The sequence below is a fragment of the Heptranchias perlo genome, chromosome 3 (genome assembly GCF_035084215.1).
Source record: "Heptranchias perlo isolate sHepPer1 chromosome 3, sHepPer1.hap1, whole genome shotgun sequence".
NCBI classification, from domain to species: domain Eukaryota; kingdom Metazoa; phylum Chordata; class Chondrichthyes; order Hexanchiformes; family Hexanchidae; genus Heptranchias; species Heptranchias perlo.
The window spans coordinates 8,062,220-8,084,267 of NC_090327.1; the positions used below are offsets into that span (position 1 = coordinate 8,062,220).

General features: G+C 44.1%; 1 protein-coding gene across 1 annotated transcript; it reads left to right on the top strand.

Moving 5' to 3' along the window:
* Positions 1-395: 395 nt before the first annotated feature.
* Positions 396-20,825, top strand: LOC137305916 (E3 ubiquitin-protein ligase RNF114). Its single transcript, XM_067974859.1, has 6 exons — positions 396-694; positions 11,292-11,445; positions 12,850-12,962; positions 14,768-14,885; positions 17,502-17,609; positions 20,323-20,825. Exons 1-6 carry the CDS (start codon positions 573-575, stop codon positions 20,404-20,406), a joined length of 699 nt encoding a protein of 232 aa, XP_067830960.1. The 5' UTR covers positions 396-572; the 3' UTR covers positions 20,407-20,825.
* The last annotated feature ends 1,223 nt before the right edge of the window (positions 20,826-22,048 follow it).

Consider the following 22,048-nt stretch of genomic DNA (forward strand, 5'->3'; position numbering starts at 1 on the left):
TATTTTCTATGTAACTTATTTCTCGCATTTTCTTTGGGGCTTATAAAAGGTCCCTCCAAACTGTTCCATAAATACTTGAAATGCACCAGAACTGCTGATTTTTAATGGAAGAATTCAAAATGTTCAGAGGGATCATATTACCAGAACCTTCCACTTTTGCCTTCAACCTTTGGATCTTTCCCCTTTAGGTTTTTATATGCTTGTGTCCCGCCTCCTTCCCCGGAGATTTGAGGAAATTGGCTCTTGCAGATGCAATGACTGAGCGTTTTATTGGGCGTGAGATGTGAGGTAAGAGCCCAGAGCTGGGGAATCCCCTGGATCAACGACCCAATCTCATCCATCACTAACTATAAATACTGAAGGTTAAAGTGGAAAGTACTTTCCGTCCAGAATCTGCCAGAGAGGCAGCAGCAAAGGGGAATTTAGAAGCCTCGGGACTCACTTTACCTCGTGAAATTGCAACAGAAACTGCAGTCTCAGTCTCAGTTCCACCCGCGTGGGTCCTGCTATTTTATTCCACCTCTCTTCACTTGGCTTGCCCATTTCTCGCCATTGCCGGTGGAGATTGCTGGATGGGAAACACGGGCGGTAAAAGCCAGCAGAACGCCGTGGAAGACGTGGATCAGATGGACTGCGAGTGCCCAGTTTGCCTGCAAGTCCTGGAGAAACCTGTCAGAACCCAGTGCGGACATGTGTAAGTGAAGTTTGGGGATCCGGGCTTCGGGATTTCACACCTTCCAATGAACTGATCTCAATTCCGTCTGTGGGTCGCGAATAAAATTGGAGCCACACTATCAGATTGTGTGCAAAACCTTTTTTTTTTGTAAAATCTTAATCGATTTAACCGGGTAATGAAACAAATTAAGCGGATATACCGTAGTTTCAGAAATTGGTTGTACGTTTGTAGATTTGTAGGGCAAACAAAGCAAAGGAGTAGACAATAAATGGTAGGATAACTGAGAGGTGTAGAGGAAGTGAGGGGCCTTGGAGTGCTTGTCCACAGATCCCTGAAGGTAGCAGGACAGGTAGATAAGTTGGTTAAAAAGGCATAAGGGATACAGAGTATTAAATGAAGAGTATTTTTTAAATGGTGCGAGATTGGGAAATGTTGATGTTCAAAGGGACCTGGGTGTCCTCGTACATGAGTCACTGAAAGCTAACATGCAGGTGCAGCAAGCAATTAAGAAGGCAAATGGTATGTTGGCCTTTATTACAAGAGGGTTTGAGTACATGAATAAAGATGTCATACTGCAATTATACAGGGCCTTGGTGAGACCGCACCTGGAGTATTGTGTACAATTTTGGTCTCCTTACCTAAGAAAGGATATACTTGGCATAGAGGGAGTGCAACGAAGGTTCACCAGACTGATTCCTGAGATGGCAGGAATGTGGTATGAGGAGAGATTGAGTAGACTAGGCCTGTATTCTTTAGAGTTTAGAAGAATGAGAGGTGATCTCAATGAAACATACAAAATTCTTACAGAGATCGACAAGGTAGATGCAGGGAGGATGTTTCCCCTGGCTGGGGAGTCGAGAACCAGGGGTCACAGTCTCAGAATAAGGGGTAGGCCATTTAGATGAGGAGAAATTTCTTCACTCAGAGGGTGGTGAATCTTTGGAATTCTCTACCCCAGAGGGCTGTGGAGGCTCAGTCATTGAGTACATTCAAAACAGAGATCGATAGATTTCTAGATATTAAAGGCATCAAGGGATATAGGGATAGTGCAGGAAAATGGCGTTGAGGTAGAAGATCAGCCATGATCTTGTTGAATGGCGGAGCAGGCTCGAGGGGCCGGATGGTCTACTCCTGCTCCTTTTTCTTATGTTGTTATGTTGTTTCCCTTATTAACCGAGGCATAGAATATAAGAGCAGGGAGGTTATGCTAGAACTGTATAAAACATTGGTTAGACCACAGCTTGAGTACTGTGTACAGTTCTGGTCAGCATGTTTCAGGAAAGATGTGATTGCACTAGAAAGGGTACAGAGGAGATTTACAAGGATGTTGCCAGGGCTGGAGAATTTTAGCTGTGGGGAAAGATTGGATAGGCTGGGGTTGTTTTCTTTGGAACAAAGGAGGCTGAGGGGAGAATTAATTGAGGTGTATAAAATTGTGAAGGGACTAAATAGAGTGGATAGGGAGGACCTATTTCTCTTCGCAGAGGGGTCAGTGACCAGGGGGCATAGATTTAAAGTAATTGGTAGAAGGATTAGAGGGGAGCTGAGGAGAAATTTTTTCACCCAGAGGGTGGTGGGGGTCTGGAACTCACTGCCTGAAAGGGTGGTAGAGGCAGAAACCCTCAACTCATTTAAAAAGTACATGGATGTGCACCAGAAGTGCCGTAACCTACAGGGCTACGGACCAAGTGCTGGAAAGTGGGATTAAGCTGGATAGCTCTTTTTCGGCTGGCACGGACATGATGGGCCGAATGGCCTCATTCTATGCTGTAACTTTCCATGTTTCTATGTATATAATACCAGTCACCTTGAGAAGAATGGATTGGGGAGCAGTAAGTGAGACACTAGTGCCTGTAGGAGATTAAAATACATCTTTCGACTTGTTTCAAGGAATAAAAGGAGATAAAATAATCCATATTGAGATCAACTCATCTAAACCCACAGCTGTTAAAGAATCTTACATCACAGAAAAAAGTTACAAGATGCCTTTCACAACTTGAGGAAGTCCCAAAGTGCTTTACAACAAATGAAGTATTTTTGAAGTGTGGTCACTGTTGTAATGTAGGAAATGCGGCATCCAATTTGCGCACAGCAAGATCCCACAAACAGCAACTTTAGAATGATCAGATAATCTGGGTTTTTTTAGTGATGTCAGTTGAGGGATAAATATTGGCCAGGACATTGGAGAGAACTCTACTGCTGTTCTTTGAAATAGTGACATGGGATCTTTTACGTCCACCTGAGAGGGCAGATAGGGCCCCAGTTTAACATCTTATCCCAAATACAGCACCTTCGACAGTGCAGCACTCCCTCAGTACTGCACTGGAAGCGTCAGCCTAGATTTTGTGCTGAAGTCTCTGGAGTTGGGACTTGAACTCACAACCTTCTGACTCAATAGGCAAGAGTGCTACCCGCTGAACCATGGTTAATTAAATTGATTAAGTGTAGAACTGTTTATAACGCAGGTTGAGAAATTAGTTGTACATATGTAGATGTATATAATACCAAGTGAGCCTCTAGTGCTTGTTGGAGTTTAAAATACATCTTTGGACTTGTTTACAGTTGTTTGAGAAAACAAGGAGATACATAATCCATATCAAGGTCAACCTGTCTCAACCTACAGCTGTTATGGAGTTTTACAGCATAGGAGGAGGCCATTTGACCCATCCTGCCTGTGCCGGCCCTTTGAAAGAGCTGTCCAATTAGTCCCACTCCCTTGCTTTTTCCCCATAGCCATGAAAAGCTTTTCTTTCCAAGTATGTTCTGCCTTCACTTAAATAAATTCAGAGTTTTTATATCTTAATGGAATATACCTTTAATTGATAAAATACCACAATATCCATTTTTTTTCTGATTGCGTTTTTTTTTGGAATCATTACTTTATTTTGAATTGAATAGTAGGGTAGATATCAGTGGGGTAGAAATTCGCATGCGCGTGCCCGTTTTTTTGGACGTAAAACGGAAGTAAAGCATATCAATTTAGCAGTGGGACGGCCATGCTGGGTTACAGGCAATAACAACCCCTCCAGAACCTCACCCAGCTCTTCACGTGTGTGTGTAGGCACTAAGTGTTGGCAAGCTATTTGATCGTAGAGGACCCAACCCTGTCCTTACTCAGTATCTGCACTGGCACACTTTCTAGTCATTTCACAAACATGTCCATAACACGAGATGAGGCCTAACCAAGATCTTATAACAACAACAATAACTTGCATTTATATAGCACCTTTAACGTAGTAAAACGTCCCAAGGCGCTGCACAGGAGCGATTATCAAACAAACTTTGACATCGAGCCACATAAGGAGATATTAGGACAGGCGTCCAAAAGCTTGGTCAAAGAGGTAGGTTTTAAGGACTGTCTTAAAGGAGGAGAGAGAGAGGTAGAGAGGCGGAGAGGTTTAGGGAGGGAATTCCAGAGCTTAGGGCCTAGGCAGCTGAAGGCACGGCCGCCAATGGCAGAGCGATTAAAATCGGGGATACGCAAGAGGCCAGAATTGGAGGAGCGCAGAGACCTTGGAGGGTTGCAGGGCTGGAGGAGGTTATAGAGATAGAGGTGAGGCCAAGGAGGGATTTCAAAAACAAGGATGAGAATTTTAAAATCGAGGCATTGCCGGACCGGGAGTCAATGTAGGTCAGCGAGCACAGGGGTGATATTATACAAGGATAATGTCATGCTTTATGTTTTATATTGAATCATCGTAGCAATACATCCTAATACTCTATTTGTTTTTGCTATTACGTCCTAGCACTGGCCTTGAACCATTAGAAATTCATGCACTATAACATCTAGGTCTCTTTCCTGCTCTTTATTTTGACCCTGCGTGGTATACACAGAGTTGGCAATAACCCTGCCCAAATGCACAACACTACATTTATCGAAATTAAATGACATCTGCCAGATGCAGGCCCATTTCCCCCATCGTGTCCAGATCGGATTGCAGCTGTTTCTCCGGTCCAAGGTTCTAACCCTCGCACAAATCTCTCAACTTTCAGGCAGTTCCTCCAAAGCCTTCATCCAGATCAATGAAAAGGATTGTGAAAAGGATAGGGGTACAGTAGCATAGTGGTTATGTTACTGGACTAGTAATCCAGCGACCTGGAAAAATAATCTGGGGAATTTAAATTCAATTAAATAAAATCTGGAATTAAAAAACCTACTATCAGTAATGGTGGCCATGAAACTACCGGATTGTCGTAAAAACCCATCTGGATCACAAATGCCCTTTAGGGAAGGAAGCCTGCTGCCCTTACCCGGTCTGGCCTATATGGGACTGCAGACCCACAGCAATGTGGTTGATTCTTAATTGCCCTCTGAAATGGCCTAGCAAGCCACTCAGTTGTACAATCTCGTTAAAAAAAGTCGTAATAAGAATAAAACCAGACGGACCACTAGGCACCGGACACGACAAAGTCGACCCTGCAAAGTCCTCCTCACTAACATCTGGGGACTTGTGCCAAAACTGGGAGAGCTGTCCCACAGACTAGTCAAGCAACAGCCTGACATAGCCATACAAACAGAATCATACCTTTCAGCCAACGTCCCAGACTCTTCCATCACCATTCCTGGGTATATCCTGTCCCACGGGCAGGACAGACTGAACAGAGGTGGCGGTACAGTGATCTACAGTCAGGAGAGGTGGCCCTGGGAGTCCTCAACATTGACTCAGGTCATGGCATCAGGTCAAACATGGGCAAGGAAACCTCCTGCTGATTACCACTGACCATTCTCCCTCAGCTGATGAATCAGTCCTCCTCCATTTTGAGCATCACTTGGAGGAAGCACTGAGGGCAGCAAGGGCACAGAATGTACTCTGGGTGGGGGACTTCAATGTCCATCACCAAGAGTGGCTCGGTAGCACCACAACTGCCTGAGCTAGCCAAGTCCTGAAGGACATAGCTGTCAGACTGGGCTTGCGGCAGGTGGTGAGCGAAGCAATATGAGGGAAAAATTTACTTGACCTCGTCCTCACCAATCTACCTGTCGCAGATGCATCTGTCCATGACAGTATTGGTAGGAGTGACCACCACACTCGTGGAGATGAAATCCCGTCTTCACACTGATGACAGCATCCAATGTGTTGTGTGGCACTACCACCGTGCTAAATGGGATAGATTCAGAACAGATCAAGCAGCTCAAAACTGGGCATCCATGAGGCGCTGTGGGCCGTCAGCAGCAGCAGCATTGTATTCCAGCACAATCTGTAACCTCATGGCCCGGCATATTCCTCACTCTACCATTACCAACAAGCCAGGGGATCAACCCTGGTTCAATGAGGAGTGTAGAAGAGCATGCCAGGAGCAGCACCAGGCGTACCGAAAAATGAGGTGCCAAACTGGTGAAGCTACAGCTCAGGACTACATGCACGCTAAACAGCTGAAGCAACATGCTATAGACAGAGCTAAGCGATTCCACAACCAACGGATCAGATCAAAGCTCTGCAGTCCTGCCACATCCAGTCGTGAATGGTGGTGGACAATTAAACAACTAACGGGAGGAGGAGGAGGCTCTGTAAACATCCCCATCCTCAATGATGGCGGAGTCCAGCACGTGAGTGCAAAAGACAAGGCTGAAGCATTTGCAACTGTCTTCAGCCAGAAGTGTCGAGTGGATGATCCATCTCAGCCTCCTCCCGATATCCCCACCATCACAGAAGCCAGTCTTCAGCCAATTCGATTCACTCCACGTGATATCAACAAATGGCTGAGTGCACTGGATACAGCAAAGGCTATGGGCCCCAACAACATCCCGGCTGTAGTGCTGAAGCCTTGTGCTCCAGAACTAGCTGCGCCTCTAGCCAAACTGTTCCAGTACAGCTACAACACTGGCATCTACCCGACAATGTGGAAAATTGCCCAGATAAGTCCGGTCCACAAAAAGCAGGACAAATCCAATCCGGCCAATTACCGCCCCATCAGTCGACTCTCAATCATCAGCAATGTGATAGAAGGTGTCGTCAACAGTGCTATCAAGCGGCACTTACCAATAACCTGCTCACCGATGCTCAGTTTGGGTTCCACCAGGACCACTCGGCTCCAGACCTCATTACAGCCTTGGTCCAAACATGGAGAACAGAGCTGAATTCCAGAGGTGAGGTGCGAGTGACTGCTCTTGACATCAAGGCAGCATTTGACCGAATGTGGCACCAAGGAGCCCGAGTAAAATTGAAGTCAATGGGAAACAGGGGAAAAATTCACCAGTGGCTGGAGTCATACCGAGCAGAAAGGAAGATGGTAGCGGTTGTTGGAGGCCAATCATCTCAGCCCAAGGACATTGCTGCAAGAGTTCCTCAGGGCAGTGTCCTAGGCCCAACCATCTTCAGCTGCTTCATCAATGACCTTCCCTCCATCATAAGGTCAGAAATGGGGATGTTCGCTGATGATTGCACAGTGTTCAGTTCCATTCGCAACTCCTCAGATAATGAAGCAGTCCGTGCCCGCATGCAGCAAGACCTGGACAACATTCAGGCTTGGGCTGATAAGTGGCAAGTAACATTCGTGCCAGACAAGTGCCAGGCAATGACCATCTCTAACAAGAGAGAGTCTAACCACCTCCCCTTGACATTCAACAGCATTACCATCGCCAGATCCCCCACCATCAACATCCTGGGGGTCACCATTGACCAGAAACTGAACTGGACCAGCCATATAAATACTGTGGCTACAAGAGCAGGTCAGAGGCTGAGTATTCTGCGGCGAGTGACTCACCTCCTGACTCTCTAAAGCCTTTCCACCATCTACAAGGCACAAGTCAGGAGTGTGATGGAATACTCTCCACTTGCCTGGATGAGTGCAGCTCCAACAACACTCAAGAAGCTCGACACCATCCAGGACAGAGCAGCCCACTTGATTGGCACCCTATCCACCACCCTAAACATTCACTCCCTTCACCACCGGCGCACTGTAGCTGCAGTGTGTACCATCCACACAACTCGCCAAGGCTTCTTCAACAGCACCTCCCAAACCCTCCATCTCTACCACCTAGAAGGACAAGAGCAGCAGGCACATGGAAACAACACCACCTGCACGTTCCCCTCCAAGTCACACACCATCCCAACTTGGAAATATATCGCCGTTCCTTCATCGAAGCTGGATCAAAATCCTGGAACGCCCTAACGGCACTGTGGGAGAACCGTCACCACACGGACTGCAGCGGTTTAAGTAGGCGGCTCACCACCACCTTCTCAAGGGCAATTAGGGATGGGCAATAAATGCTGGCCTCACTAGCGACGCCCACATGCCATGCATGAATAAAAAATATGATCCTATCACTGATTCCTGTGGGAGTCTACCAGTAACTGTCTCCTTGCAGAACTGCTACCATTAATAATAATCTTTTGCCTACAGGAATACATAAGAACATAAGAAATAGGAGTAGGAGTAGGCCATCTGGCCCCTCGAGCCTGCTCCGCCATTCAATGAGATCATGGCTGGTCTTCATCCTCAACTCCACTTTCCCGCCTGATCCCCATATCCTGTGATTCCCCTAGAGTTCAAAAATCTATCAGTCTCAGCCTTGAATATACTCAATGACTCTGCACCCACGGCCCTCTGCATGCTAACTTTTTGTGTTTCTTGTACGAGGACACCCAAGTCTCTCTGAACACCAACTTTTAATAGTTTCTCACCATTTAAAAACTATTCTGTTTTTCTATTCTTCATACCAAAATGAATAACCTCACATTTCCCCACATTATACTCCAACTGCCACCATCTTGCCCACTCACTTAATCTGTCTATATCCCTTTGCAGACTCTTTGTGCCCTCCTCACAGCTTACTTTCCCACTGAGCTTTGTATCATCAGCAAACTTGGATACATTACATCCGCTCCCTTCATTTAAGTCATTAATATAGATTGTAAATAGCTGAGGCCCAAGCAACAATCTTTGCGGCACCCCACTCGTTACAGCCTGCCAACCTGAAAATGACCCGTTTATCCCTACTCTCTGTTTTCTGTCTTTTAACCAATCCTCTATCCATGCTAATATATTACCCACAACCCCACGAGCCCTTATCTTGTGTAACAACCTTTTATGTGGCACCTTATCGAATGCCTTTTGAAAATCCAAATATACAACATCCACTAGTTCTTCTTTATCTATCCTGCTAGTTACATCCTCAAAAAACTCTAATAAATTTGTCAAACATGACTTCCCTTTCATAAAACCATGTTGACTCTGCCTAATTATATTATGATTTTCTAAGTGCTCTGTTACCACTTCCTTAATAATGGATTCCAGCATTTTTCCGACGACCGATGTCAGGCTAATTGGCCTGTAGTTCCCTGTTTTCCCTCTCCCTCCCTTCTTGAATAACGGGGTAACATTTGCTACATTTCAGTCCACTGGGACCGTTCCAGAATCTCGAGAATTTTAGCAGATCATAACCAAAGCGTCCACTATCTCTGCAGCCACCTCTTTTAGAACCCTCAGATGTAGGCCATCAGGTCCAGGAGATAAGTCGGCTTTTAGTCCCATTAGTTTGTCCAGTACTTTTCTCTAGAGATATTAATTGTTTTAAGTTCCTCACTCTCATTAGACCATTGGTTCCCCATTATTTCCAGTATGTTTTTTGTGTCTTCTACTGTGAAGACAGATACAAAATATTTGTTTAACGCATCGGCCATTTCTTGATTCCCCATTATAATTTCTCCTGTCTCAGCCTATAAGGGACCAACGTTTACTTTTGCTACTCTCTTCCTTTTTACATACTTGTAGAAGCTCTTACAATCCATTTTTATATTTCTTTCTAGTTTACTTTCATATTCTATTTTCTCCCTTTTTATTAATTTTTTGGTTGTCCTTTGTTGGTTTCTTACAAAGTAGAATTACATAGAATTTACAGCAGAGAAACAGGCTATTCGGCTCAACTGGTCTGTGCCGGTGTTAATGTTCCACACGAGCCTCCTCCCGCCCTACTTCATCTCATTCTATCTGCATATCCTTCTATTCCTTTCTCACTCATGTACTTATTCAGCTTCCCCTTAAATGCATCTCTGCTATTCGCCTCAACTACTCCTTGTGGTAGCAACTTCCACATTCTCACCACTCTCTTGGTAAAGATGTTTCTCCTGAATTTCCTATTGGATTTATTAGTGACTATTTTGAATTTTTTTTTTATTATTCGTTCATGGGATGTGGGCGTCACTGGCGAGGCCGGCATTTATTGTCCATCCCTAATTGCCCTTGAGAAGGTGGTGGTGAGCCATCTTCTTGAACCGCTGCAGTCCATGTAGTGAAGGTTCTCCCACAGTGCTGTTAGGAAGGGAGTTCCAGGATTTTGACCCAGTGACGATGAAGGAACGGCGATATATTTCCAAGTCAGGATGGTGTGTGACTTGGAGGGGAACATGCAGGTGGTGTTTTTCCCATGTGCCTGCTGCATAGGCGTAATTTACCAAGAGTTGAGGCCCCCGGGGATAACGGAAAGAAAAAAAGAAAAAAAATACAAGCAATTTAATAAGAAAAGTCTAAAACCGTAATTAAAACCAAAAAAAAACATAGTGTGGTAAATAACCACAAAAATACACGATAAGAATATCGAGATTGACAAATGAAATAGTACAACATGACAAAACAACTCACACTCGAAAACTGTGGATATATGGACTCTATAGTTTGAACGGTATTGTAAAATAACATAAACTGAATTAAATTTAAAATCACAGTTGAGCATTTTACAGAGTAAATTCATGCATTGGTTAAAATCCATAAAAAGGTGAACAGCAATAAAACACAAAAATTTAATCTTTAAGATTGTAGAATGTTGACTAAAATCGTAGGTTAAAATATTAGTAAACAGAATCTAATACAGTATAAAACAATCAATTGAGTAAATGTTCGAACTGTATTAGCCAATCTGGTATAACTGTATAAAGTAAAATGTGGAGTCTTTAAATCAATTGTCCAGTATCGAGGAGGGTAAAACGTGGGCTGAACTCCCAGAGATGTTGTCGGTGGAAGTTTTGATAATCATCTCCAGGTTGTCTTCCTCGCAGGGTCCCCAGATAACAAAATATTCTCGCTCGCTTCTTCCCTGGTTGGAGTCCTTCTGGGCAAATAAGACCTTGTCGTATTGTCACCCTCTGAGATCTTAAAAGAGGCGGTGGTGTGGGAACCGCAGGAGTCGGTCCAGTGACACAGCTCCACGCTTTTTCGCCCGGGAAGCTGGTGTCCGCAGACGGGGAGATTTTTTTTTTGCCCGGTACATCCCACCTGGAATTGAAGAAGCTCAATATGTTTCTCCTTTAGTTTCCCTCCTGAGGGGGGTGATCTCCACAGATCTCCTGCATGTGAGTTCTCTGAACAGTCCATTTAGCCAACGTTTGCATGTGGTTGCCTGGCGGGAACGCAGGGAGGCACGGCTCGCTGTGACCAAGAACTCACAAGGTGGGGTCACAGCTACAAAACTATTACTCTCTTGGGAAACCCGAAGCAAGGGAGTCGTAGTTACTCCCCCTAGTTCTGGTCTCCCCCGCAAATGGAAACATCTTCTCTACGTCTACCCTATCAAACCCCTTCATCATTTTAAAGACCTCTATTAGGCCACTCCTCAGTCTTCACTTTTCTAGAGGAAAGAGCCCCAGCCTCACTGAGTCGCTATAACTTTTCCTTTCAGCTTTTGCCAAGGCTGCCATCATACAAATTTCTCTTTAAATGGCGGAAGATGTGCTGTCTGCCGGGGAACCATTTCTAACGCGGAGCAACGTGCCACCGACATTGAGAAGTGGATGATGGCCACGAAAGGAAATTGCAGAGGTTGTGGTACTGAGGTCAGTCAATGCCGATGAAGAGCAGAACCATTGCTGCTTTGGCTGCATTCACCGTGTTCGGGTGTGGATGCAGAAACTACATATCCCCTCGGAATGTACGAAACTTAAACAAACGATAAGGGTTTTCTCACACTTATTCCGAGAATTTGAAATCTATACAAAATCTAACTCCACCTTATCATTGGCATTGGCAAAGGGAAGTCAAATGTATGTTCGGATTTGTAGCGTACCTGAAGACACGGGCCCCACGATTCCCAGCCCGCCAGTGTAACAATGACCGAGCAGGACATCCGCCTCTGACCTCGTCCCAATTTCCATCGTCGGGGCCCACTTCCATGAATGGGACAGGGGCCCCACGCCATTTGGAGTGGGGCTGCGACACCCCCTGGAGGGGTTGTGGAAATTTACTGTTCAGCAGCATCGGTGTCAACAGTGCCAGTCAATGATGACCCTTATAGCCAAAAGAGTGTCTTCATTCCCAAATAGCCAGTTTCCTTAAGCCACCCCAAGTTACATAGAATTTTACAGCACAGAAACAGGCCATTCGGCCCAATGCCGGTGTTTATGCTCCACATGAGCCTCCTCCCAACCCTCTTCATCTAATCCATATCCTTCTGTTTCTTTCTCCCTCATGTGTTTATCTAGCTTCCCCTTAAATGCATCTGTGCTATTCGCCTCAACTACTCCTTGTGGTAGCGAGTTCCACATTCTCACCACTCTCTGGGTAACCGATCTGCTTCATGCGGTCGTACATAATCTCGGGGAGGGGGTGGGGTTGGGCAACGAGGCAGAACTGGCGGGAATTCAGCTGGATGATATTATCCCGCTGGTCCCTCTTCTCTCAATGATGTCCAAAGGGGAAGGGGAGAGATTAGAAAGCACCTCCCCCCACTTCCACTGGAAACCCGATGGACGACAGATGGGGCAGAGAGCCGGTGAAACTGAGCGTCATCCCAATTTCCAAACCCCCCCCCCCACTCAAATATATCGTCATTACACTGAAACGGACGTTGGATTTTGGGAGCCACTATCTTCATTATTTGTACTTAATTTTTGCAATGTTGCAGTGAGTATAGGGGACCTCCGTAATTAATATGCGCAACAGGATTTTTTTTTGAAGTTTGGCGATGTCAAGAAAAATGTCTCTGATTCATCAGTTTGTAAAAGGCTGTCAGGATAGAGAGTGTTGCCTCCAGTCTTGCCTGACTACAGTAAATATGCATGTCCCCCACAGGCCTAATGCTCAAGTATTGATGATAAGACCAAGATAATCATAGAATTATCCTTTTTTAAAAAAAAACAATATTTTTATTTCATTTTCTAAGAAACATTTTCAAGTAATTGGAATAATTCTGAGAAATACCAGCAAGTATCTGGATGATTAAAGTGTGTGGTGATTTTCAGGTGAACTTTATCAACATGAGAGCTCACACAAGCACCTGTTCAAAGTACCTGGAAGATTATGGTCCACCCCCTGAAGCCAGTACACTACCCCAGTCAACACCCGCCTCACCTGGGTAAGATTCTAACCTGCCGGGAGAACAAAGCTTGTGTAATACCAATTGTAAATATGTTCACCTTGCTCCTCTGAGTTTGTTTTACATGGAAAATTACATGGAATGTACAGCACAGAAACAGGCCATTCGGCCCAACAAGTCCATACCGGTGTTTATGCTCCACACGAGCTTCATCTAACCCGTTCAACATTTCCTTCTATTCCTTTCTCCCTCATGTGTTTATCCAGCTTCCCTTTAAATGCATCTATGCTATTCACCTCAACTACTCCTTGCGGTAGTGAGTTCCACATTCTTACCACTCTGAGTAAGCGTTATCACATTTCTCCTGACTTCCCTATTGGATTTATTAGTGATTTCTTATATTAATGGCCTTTAGTTCCGGTTTCCCCCACAAGTGGAAACATCTCTACGACTACCCTATCAAGCTCTTTCATAATCTTAAAGACCTCTATCAGGTCACCCCTCTTTTTTTTTCTACAGAAAAGCACCCCAGCCTATTCAGTCTTGCCTGATAGTTATCACCTCTCATTTCTGGTATCATCCTAGTAAATCTTTTTTGCGCCTTCTCCAGTGCCTCTATATCCTTTTTATAGTGTGGAGACCAGTCCTCCAAGTGTGGTCTAACCAAGGTCCTGTGCAAGTTTAGCATAACTTCTCTCCTTTTCAATTCTATCCCTTTAGAAATGAACCCCAGTTGTTATAAATTGGATAGCCCGGTGGTGAAGGATGGAATACTAGAGCCTGGTCTTCAGTTGCTTCCAAGCCTTTATTCACAGAGAGCCACATTACCCACACCACACCCTAGATAAGCTCTCTTATATATGGATACAAGAGAGCCCCAATTGATACGCACCACCTGAATACAATTAACACTAATTGATATAAATCATACGATACAATTAACCTTATTAACCTGCGCCGCTACTTTTAGTGATTTGTGTATCTGTACCCCCAGATCCCTCTGCTCCTCTACCCCATTTAGACTCTTATTATCCAAGCAGTATGCGGCCCCCTTAGGGGTTTTGAAAGAAAGAAACAAAGACTTGCATTTATATAGCGCCTTTTGCAAGCTCAGGACGTCCCAAAGTGCATTAGAGCCCATGAAGTACTTTTGAAGTGTAGTCACTGTTGTAGCCAATTTGCGCACAGCAAGGTCCCACAAACAGCAATGTGATAATGACCAGATAATCTGTTTTAGTGATGTTGGTTGAGAGATAAATAACGGCCAGCACTCCCCTGCTCTTCTTCGGATTTGCCATGGGATCCTTTACGTCAACCTGAGAGGGCAGACGCGGCCTCGGTTTGACTTCTCATCCTTGCACCTTGGAAGCAAGGTGCAATGATATGTCATTGTGTGAGTATCAACGTCACAATTAAGCAACCAATTTGAACCAGACTGGTAGGGGGAGATTTTCCTGGGTCTGCACCTAGGTGCATTGGATTGCTTGGGAGCAGCAAATATCAGGAAATTGGGTGGGTTGGAGTGCATACCTTCCTAGGGATCCGATCGCCCTCCGTTAGTTTAAACGCCGAAAAGTCGGATGGGTTCTTTCCCAGAAGTGCACTCCGACCAACCCGATTTCCTGATATTTGCTGTGCTCAAGCCACCAAGTGCCTCTGTTTGAAGTCCCGGGAAATTCTCCGCAGAAGAATCAGCCCATAAGACGGGGAGTTTGTAAGTTGGCAGTAAGCTGCTGATTGCTGTTGTATTTAAAGTTGTTTCTGACATGTTTGTTGCTGTTCTTTATCATCTAAACCTGCAACCTAAAAATAATATAACGTGGTGATTTTTTTCTACTTTCAAGTTACATGGTACCACATCGATCAACATATACCTGCCCATATTGCCAAGAGAGAAACTGTGATGAGGATTGCTTGATAGACCACTGTTTTACATTTCATTATTATGACCCACGGCGAGTGGTAGGTGTTTTAATGTTGCTTCTTCTTAATCTTTATATACTTTGTGCTGTCAAAGCATTTACTGCGTGTGAATGCCGTATAGAAAATCAGTATATTGCTCTCTGATGTCTGCATGCGTTTATCTATCCATACAAACTTGGAAGGTCCTAAGTTCAGTCAGTAGTGTTTGCCGAGTGAGTCGATCTCAGCCAGAGTGGCAGAAGAGGTTCCACAATTGGTCTCAGAAAGAAAGAAGGACATGCATTTATATAGCACCTTTCACGACCTCAGGACGTCCCAAAGCTCTTTACAGCTAATGAAGTACTTTTGAAGTGTAGTCACTGTTGTAATGTAGGAAACGCGGCAACCAATTTGTGCACAGCAAGATCCCACAAACAGTAATGTGAAAATGACCAGATAATCTGTTTTTTAATGATGTTGGTTGAGGGATAAATATTGGCCAGGACACCGGGGAGAACTCCCCTACTCTTCTTCGAAATAGTCCACCTGAGGGCAGACGGGGCCTCGATTTAAAGTCTCATCCGAAAGATGAGGGATTCAATGCTTCTTGTCCTGGTTGCTACCTGTGGTCCTGCTGATAATTAAAAGTTATATTATTTTGTTTCGAATGTTCTTTAAAATTAAGAGAAAGTAGTTCAATTACTTCAATAGCTTGCGGCGGATGAGATCCTTTGATAGTTATTTACGGAGTTTAATACAGATTGAGATCTCAGAAAAGAAGATCCCAGTAATTAGAATTTATTTGTGAGTCCTCGTTCTCTGAAAATAAAATAGAGCAGATCTATTACTTCAAAAAGAATTAATTCCTTGCGTAACAATATAACAAAATGAAAGCATGTCAAATAAATTTCATATAAATTAATATTACTATTGATTAACAGAGATGATGGATAATATTTCAATTCACAAGTTAAAGCAATTCAGCATAAAACAAACCAACAAAGAAAGCCTAGCTTTTCTTTAACAATGGCAATAATAAAGGCTGAATATTTCAGACTATAGTTCACCCCCACCTAAAAGTAACTCTCTCTCCATCCCCATGCCATTTCTAAAAAAAGATACTATCAGTTGTGGTTGGGTAAATGAGGTAAAGTAAGAAATTTTACATACAATCCGCAGGTGATCTATTACATTGTTTGGTCTTTACTCAAAAAGGCTAAGAGGTGTTTTTGTTCCAAAGTAAAATAACTTTATTAAAAAGTTGTAATAAGTAGTAAAGATGTTAAAATACAAGAATACAATTAAACATACGAATAAGATATTGGGATACAACCTGGCAAAACTTATTACCGTACAAGGTTCCGAGGTGCACTTCTCGAAGATCCTTGATATTACTTAAGTCTCTCTCCGAGAACGTTCCAACAAATACGATTTACTTCTTAGTTCATGTACGTTAATAACACATAATTCTACAGGGGCCGTGTGCAAACATGGGACCTCCCATCAATAGCTTTCTCTGTCTCCAGGCTGTGACTCAGTCTTTAAACGTTTGTTATTCATATTACTCGACCCTTTATCAAACTGGCTGAGGGTGTGTACGAACAAAAACATTTGTCCCCGGATATTCCAGATAATAGAATACCTGACATTATCACTGGGCCTCTTTAACAATGGAGACAGGCTCTCTCTCATTACTCAATGGTGCATTATCTACACAAGGTTATTAAAAGCCTGCTGATGCTAATATACAGAGAACAGAACGCCTGGTTCACAGCCTTTTTCCTGACAAGGTTATCAGTATTATATAGAAAGCTTGTATAATGCTTATTTCACACAATCTTTCCAACTTTCTTACTCCACTTGAATTTCATGTGGGGCTGAAGATCATTCTGATCTTAGTTTGAACATGACTGGAAGTGTCATAGAATCACACAGCACAGAAGGAGGCCATTTGGCCCATTATGCCCATGCCAGCTCTTTGAGGGAGCTATCCAATTGGTCCCACTCCCCTTGCTCTTACCCCATAGTCCCACAATTTTCCCCTTCAAGTATTTATCCACTTCCCTTTTGAAAGTTATTATTGAATCTGCTTCCACCGCCCTTTCGGGCAGTGCGTTCCAGATCACAACAACTCGCTGCGTGTCACCCTAGGTGACGGCCCTGAAAATCCATGGCGGGTTTTTCCAATCTCTCGCGATAACTCTGGCAGAATCCCCCCCCCCCCCACCAACAAAACAGCGGAAACCATTTATGCCAGCTCCCCGCCATGTTTTGCGGGTTCTGCCAGTCTCTTGCGAGCCTCACGACAGGACAGCAGAAGAAACCCGTGGAATTTAAGGGTCTATGTGTCCAAGTGCTGCAGTAGGGCCACAACTTTCTAACTCAGCCAAGAACGCTACCAACCAAACGCAGCTGACGCGTACATTACAAGCCTCCAGTTTGGTGCACGCTTTCCGAAAGTTTCACACTCACTTCTTGTCACAATTTCCCCATCACACTTTGTTGATAATACTTCTGTTGTTATAAAATGGGAAATCTGCTGGTATATAAAATATTTATAGTGCTTACTTGTTCAGAAGTTACTCAAATATTGTCTGTGAAATTCCTGATATTGACAGATGACTCTTTTGTAAGGGCTGTATTTTCTACCTGAAACTTTGGGCTCTTGTCCTGTAGGTCTGTCCGATCTGTGCGTCGATGCCATGGGGCCTTCCAAATTATTACAGCAGAAACTTCATTGGTCACCTTAGACTAAGACACCAAGTTCCATATGATTACTTTGTGGTGAGTGTCGTTTCATACCCTGTTTATATCCAGTGGAATCTGTAAGAGGCCTGCTGGTGCTCTGAATTCACCTTGTTTATCCATTTAGGGGGTGGATTCAGAGCATTGACAGCAGCACTGAATTAACTGCGTGTGCCCAACAATACAAACATATGTGAAGTTGTGTAAAAGTTATGATTGTGACTTTGTTTCTTACTGACGTTGGGAGGAAGGTTTGTACAAGTCAGCAGTGTAAAAGCTCTCAGGAGGTGTATTTTTGTGTTTGTGGAGGTACCTGAACCATTTCCTTTATGTTAACGACAGTGCCATTACAATCAGAGCTGTGGCAATTTAAGCAGGGTATCAGTTCTGTAACTGGTGGGTTCATAACAGGTCCAGAAACAAAATTGTCTGAGATAGCAACTATGAGATTAGAACTGTGAGATCACAACTGTGAGCTGTTATACGATCATAGAATCATAGAATGGTTATCGCACAGAAGGAGGCCATTCGGCCCGTTGAGTCCGTGCCGGCTCTCTGCAAGAGCAATCCAGCTCGTCCCACTCCCCCAACATTCCCCGTAGCCCTGCAAATTTTTTCCCTTCAAGCACTTATTCAGTTCCCTTTTGAAGGCCATGATTGAATCTGCCTCCACCGCCCCCCCTCGGGCAGTGCATTCCAGATCCTAACCACTCGCTGTGTGAAATAGTTTTTCCTCATGTCACCTTTGGTTCTTTTGCCAATCACCTTAAATCTATGTCCTCTGGTTCTTGACCCTTCCGCCAATGGGAACAGTTTCTCTCTATCCACTCTGTCTAGACCCCTCATGATTTTGAATACCTCTATCCCATCTCTTCCACGTATAAGAACATAAGAAATAGGAGCAGGAGTAGGCCAATCAGCCCCTCGAGCCTGCTCCGCCATTCAATAAGATCATGGCTGATCTGATCCTAACCTCAAATCTAAAGAACACAAGAAGTAGGAGCAGGACCCGGCCACTCAACCCCTGGGCCCGCTCCGCCACCCACAGGGCCTTGACCGATCCGAGCTCAGCTTCATGTCCAATTTCCTGCCCGCTCCCTGTAACCCCTAATTCCCTTTACTGGGATTATTTTCCAAAGAGATGGTAATTTGACCATTTGACTGAGGGATAATCATATTTCATGGGTTGAAAGCAGTCAATCTTCATTTAAACCAGTGGGAAGTAGATGGAACAAAGTTTCCAATAGAGGGGTAATTTTCTAACCTCATGATGCCAGCCACCAGTTGCACATATCAGAGACTCGGGCACACATTGTGATTTCCCGACCACTTAAATGAATGGTTAGCAAATCGTGACGAGTGCCGACCTAAATTTCCCATTAGATGAGGCAAGTTATCCCAGCTCTGTTCACTGGAAGATAATTTAGATTAATTCAGATTTTTGTTTTTAAAACTGAAATTAGCCAGTGTAGGTGTGTACATTCATTTCCACAAAATATGCATTTTTAAAACTTCTGTGTGAAATATTAAAACACTTTTTAAAAACATTGAACAGGCTGGGGCTCTTTACTATAGAAAAGAGAAGACTGAGGGGTGACCTGATAGAGGTCTTTAAGATTATGAAGGGGTTTGGTAGGGGAGACGTAGAGAAGATGTTTCCACTTGTGGGGGGAGACCAGAACTAGGGGCCATAAATATAAGACGGTCACTAATAAATCCAATAGGGAATTCAGGAGAAACTTCTTTACCCGGAGAGTGGTTTGAATGTGGAACTCGCTACCACAAGGAGTAGTTGAGGTGAATAGTGTAGATACATTTAAGGGGAAGCTGGATAAACACATGAGAGAGAAAGGAATAGAAGGTTATGCTGATAGGATTAGATGAAGTAGGGAGGGAGGAGCATAAACCACTGGCATAGACCAGTTGGGCTGAATGGCCTGTTTCTGTGCTGTACATTCTATGAAATTCTATGTAACAGTTTAAACCCCAACTAAGCCATACAGACCAGAAGATTGGAGGTGCAATTCCAGGTCCGTACTGAGTTAGATGATCTCAGCCAAGATGACGTTAGGACACAATAAATATCCTCAGCGGACTCCCTGAGCGAGGGAGTGGGAAACTAACCATGGTTTCCAATCCAGATCCCTCGCCTTCTGGAAATGATGTGTGCATGGATTTAGTCAAGACTTGGTGGTGTTACTTTCAATAGTCTAATACACAGGTGTCATAAGAACATAAGAACATAAGAAACAGGAGCAGGAGTAGGCCAATCGGCCCCTCGAGCCTGCTCTGCCATTCAATAAGATCATGGCTGATCTGTGTCAAACGTACCACCCGCGTTTCATCCAGCCCGCGGTGTACTGCGCTGTGCTGCATGTTTTTAACGTGTGGGAATCCTCTGCGAGACACCCATGGTACGTGAGTCATGCGTGCACGTGATGGTCCTGACAGCGCGGTCACGCACTGGAACATGGCAGCTCAGTAACGCGTCTCTCAGTGATTCACACTGCGGGGGGGGGGGGGTGGGGGCTGGGGTCTGGGCCGGGGTTAGCTGGGCAGGGGGTCGGATTGGGAATCAGGAAGCACCCGACAAGCACTGTTGACTTTGAGAAACGTGGCTGTCGTCAGTGGGGCCGCACAACAAGAACCTGCGTGTTGTCGCGAGAGGGGAGAAAATCGGAGGGCTAGATAAATAGGAAAAAGTTTTCCGAGTAAATGTTATTCTCAAAACTATTCTCTTTTCTCATTTCAGGATTATAATCAAGATGAAGAAATCATTTTGCAGAACGTGCTCCTGTCTACATATCAGGATTTTGCTCGAATTCCAAACCAATAAAACACTTCCAGCAACAAATCACTCACTCCAAGAAAACTCATGCTTTTCAATTCAGAAATCCATGTTTTTAAATACTTGAAGGGGAGAAATTTACAGGGCTGTGGGGAAAGAGCAGGGGGAAGTGGGACTAATTGGATAGCTCTTTCAAAGAGCCGACACAGGCATGATGGGCCAAATGGCCTCCTAATGTGCTGTGTCAGTCTATGATTGATTCTATAAACCTCTTCAGCGTTTTAAAAGTGAAGCTTTAAGGCACCTTGCCAAAAATCCTGATTTCTATTGGTTTTGCCCTTTGTTTGAAAAGTTGGTGAAAGAATCTTTCTGCTTGTAGTTACACAAAGAAAAATTGTCAATTTCGAAGTAATAATTCCTGATAATAACCTATTTAAACCTTATTAATTGAGATTTTTAATTTATGAATGTCGTTGACCTTAAAGGTATATTTAATTGTAAATGTTCATTTCCATGTTTCATAAAAATAATTGAAGTATCACTTTTATTGTATCTGTGGGACTTCTAATGAATTTTGTGGCTCATTGTCCACTCAATGTCACCTGCTGCCCTCAACATGATTGACCATTCAGCTACACTGCCTCTCCTTCATAGTCTATATATGCATCACTGTTCGCATGTGATTCCACTCTCATCTGTCCCAACATAATCGCTATATCTTGCCAACTGATTTCTCCGCCTGTGCCCATATGGTCAACTCCAATGTTGCCCAGGGACACCATCCTTGATCTCTTATTCATCGTTTATATGCTGCCTCTTGGTTACCCATAGCATAGGCTTTGCTTTCAAATATACTCAGATGGCATGCAACTCTACCTCCATCAATTACTCCATGACTGTTGCTATACTATCCAAATGCCTACCTGGCATTAATTCCTGGCAGAGTAAAAATTCCCTTCATCCCAATGCTGACAAAACCAAAGCAGTCTTTTTTGGCTTCCATCAGTGCCGATGTACTCCTGTTTTCAACTCACAAGATCACAAAGTAGATAGAGATGAGGGAGGAACATGGGAACAGGAGTAGGCAATTCAGCCCCTCGAGTCTGTTCTGCCGTTCAATTAGATAGTGGCTAATCTGTACCTCAACTTCAACTACCCGCCTTGGTTCCGTAACCCTTAATATCCTTGCCCAACAAAAATGGACATTTAGCCCATTTTAGCTCGTCCATCTGGAATAAAAGACCTACATTCCTTATCACATCATCTAACTGACTCTCAAATGTACCTAAGGTTTTTTGCCTCTGCTCTCCTATCCAGAGTGTTGATCACTCTTCTGTGAAAAAGTTCTTCCTGATACTAGCCCCAGCTATTCCTTGCCCTAGCTTTGACCCATGCCCCCTTGTTCCAGTGTCCTGGCATACCTTGATAGGGTGCTCTGATTAACCTTCCAGACACCTCCTTTCAAGGTGAAAGAGTCCCAATTGCTCCATTCTTTCCTCATAACTCAATTCTTTGATGCCAGGGTTCAGCTCTTCTCTGCACCCTCACCATCGTATAAATGTTTTCCTTATGTTTTGGTGACCAAAAAATGAACACAATACTCACGTCGCTGAGGAAGAGGTTCCTGAACTTTAGGGGTGTGAAGTCCTTTTATTCAGTAGGCTTATCAACCAAACAAAGCCAACATTAA

Coding starts and splice junctions, on each gene's coding strand:
- LOC137305916 (XM_067974859.1), top strand. CDS start 573: ATGGGAAACACGGGCGGTAAAAGCCAGCAGAACGCCGTGGAAGACGTG. Junction 12,963..14,767: donor TCAACACCCGCCTCACCTGG/GTAAGATTCTAA, acceptor TCTACTTTCAAG/TTACATGGTACCACATCGAT. Junction 17,610..20,322: donor TTCCATATGATTACTTTGTG/GTGAGTGTCGTT, acceptor TTCTCATTTCAG/GATTATAATCAAGATGAAGA.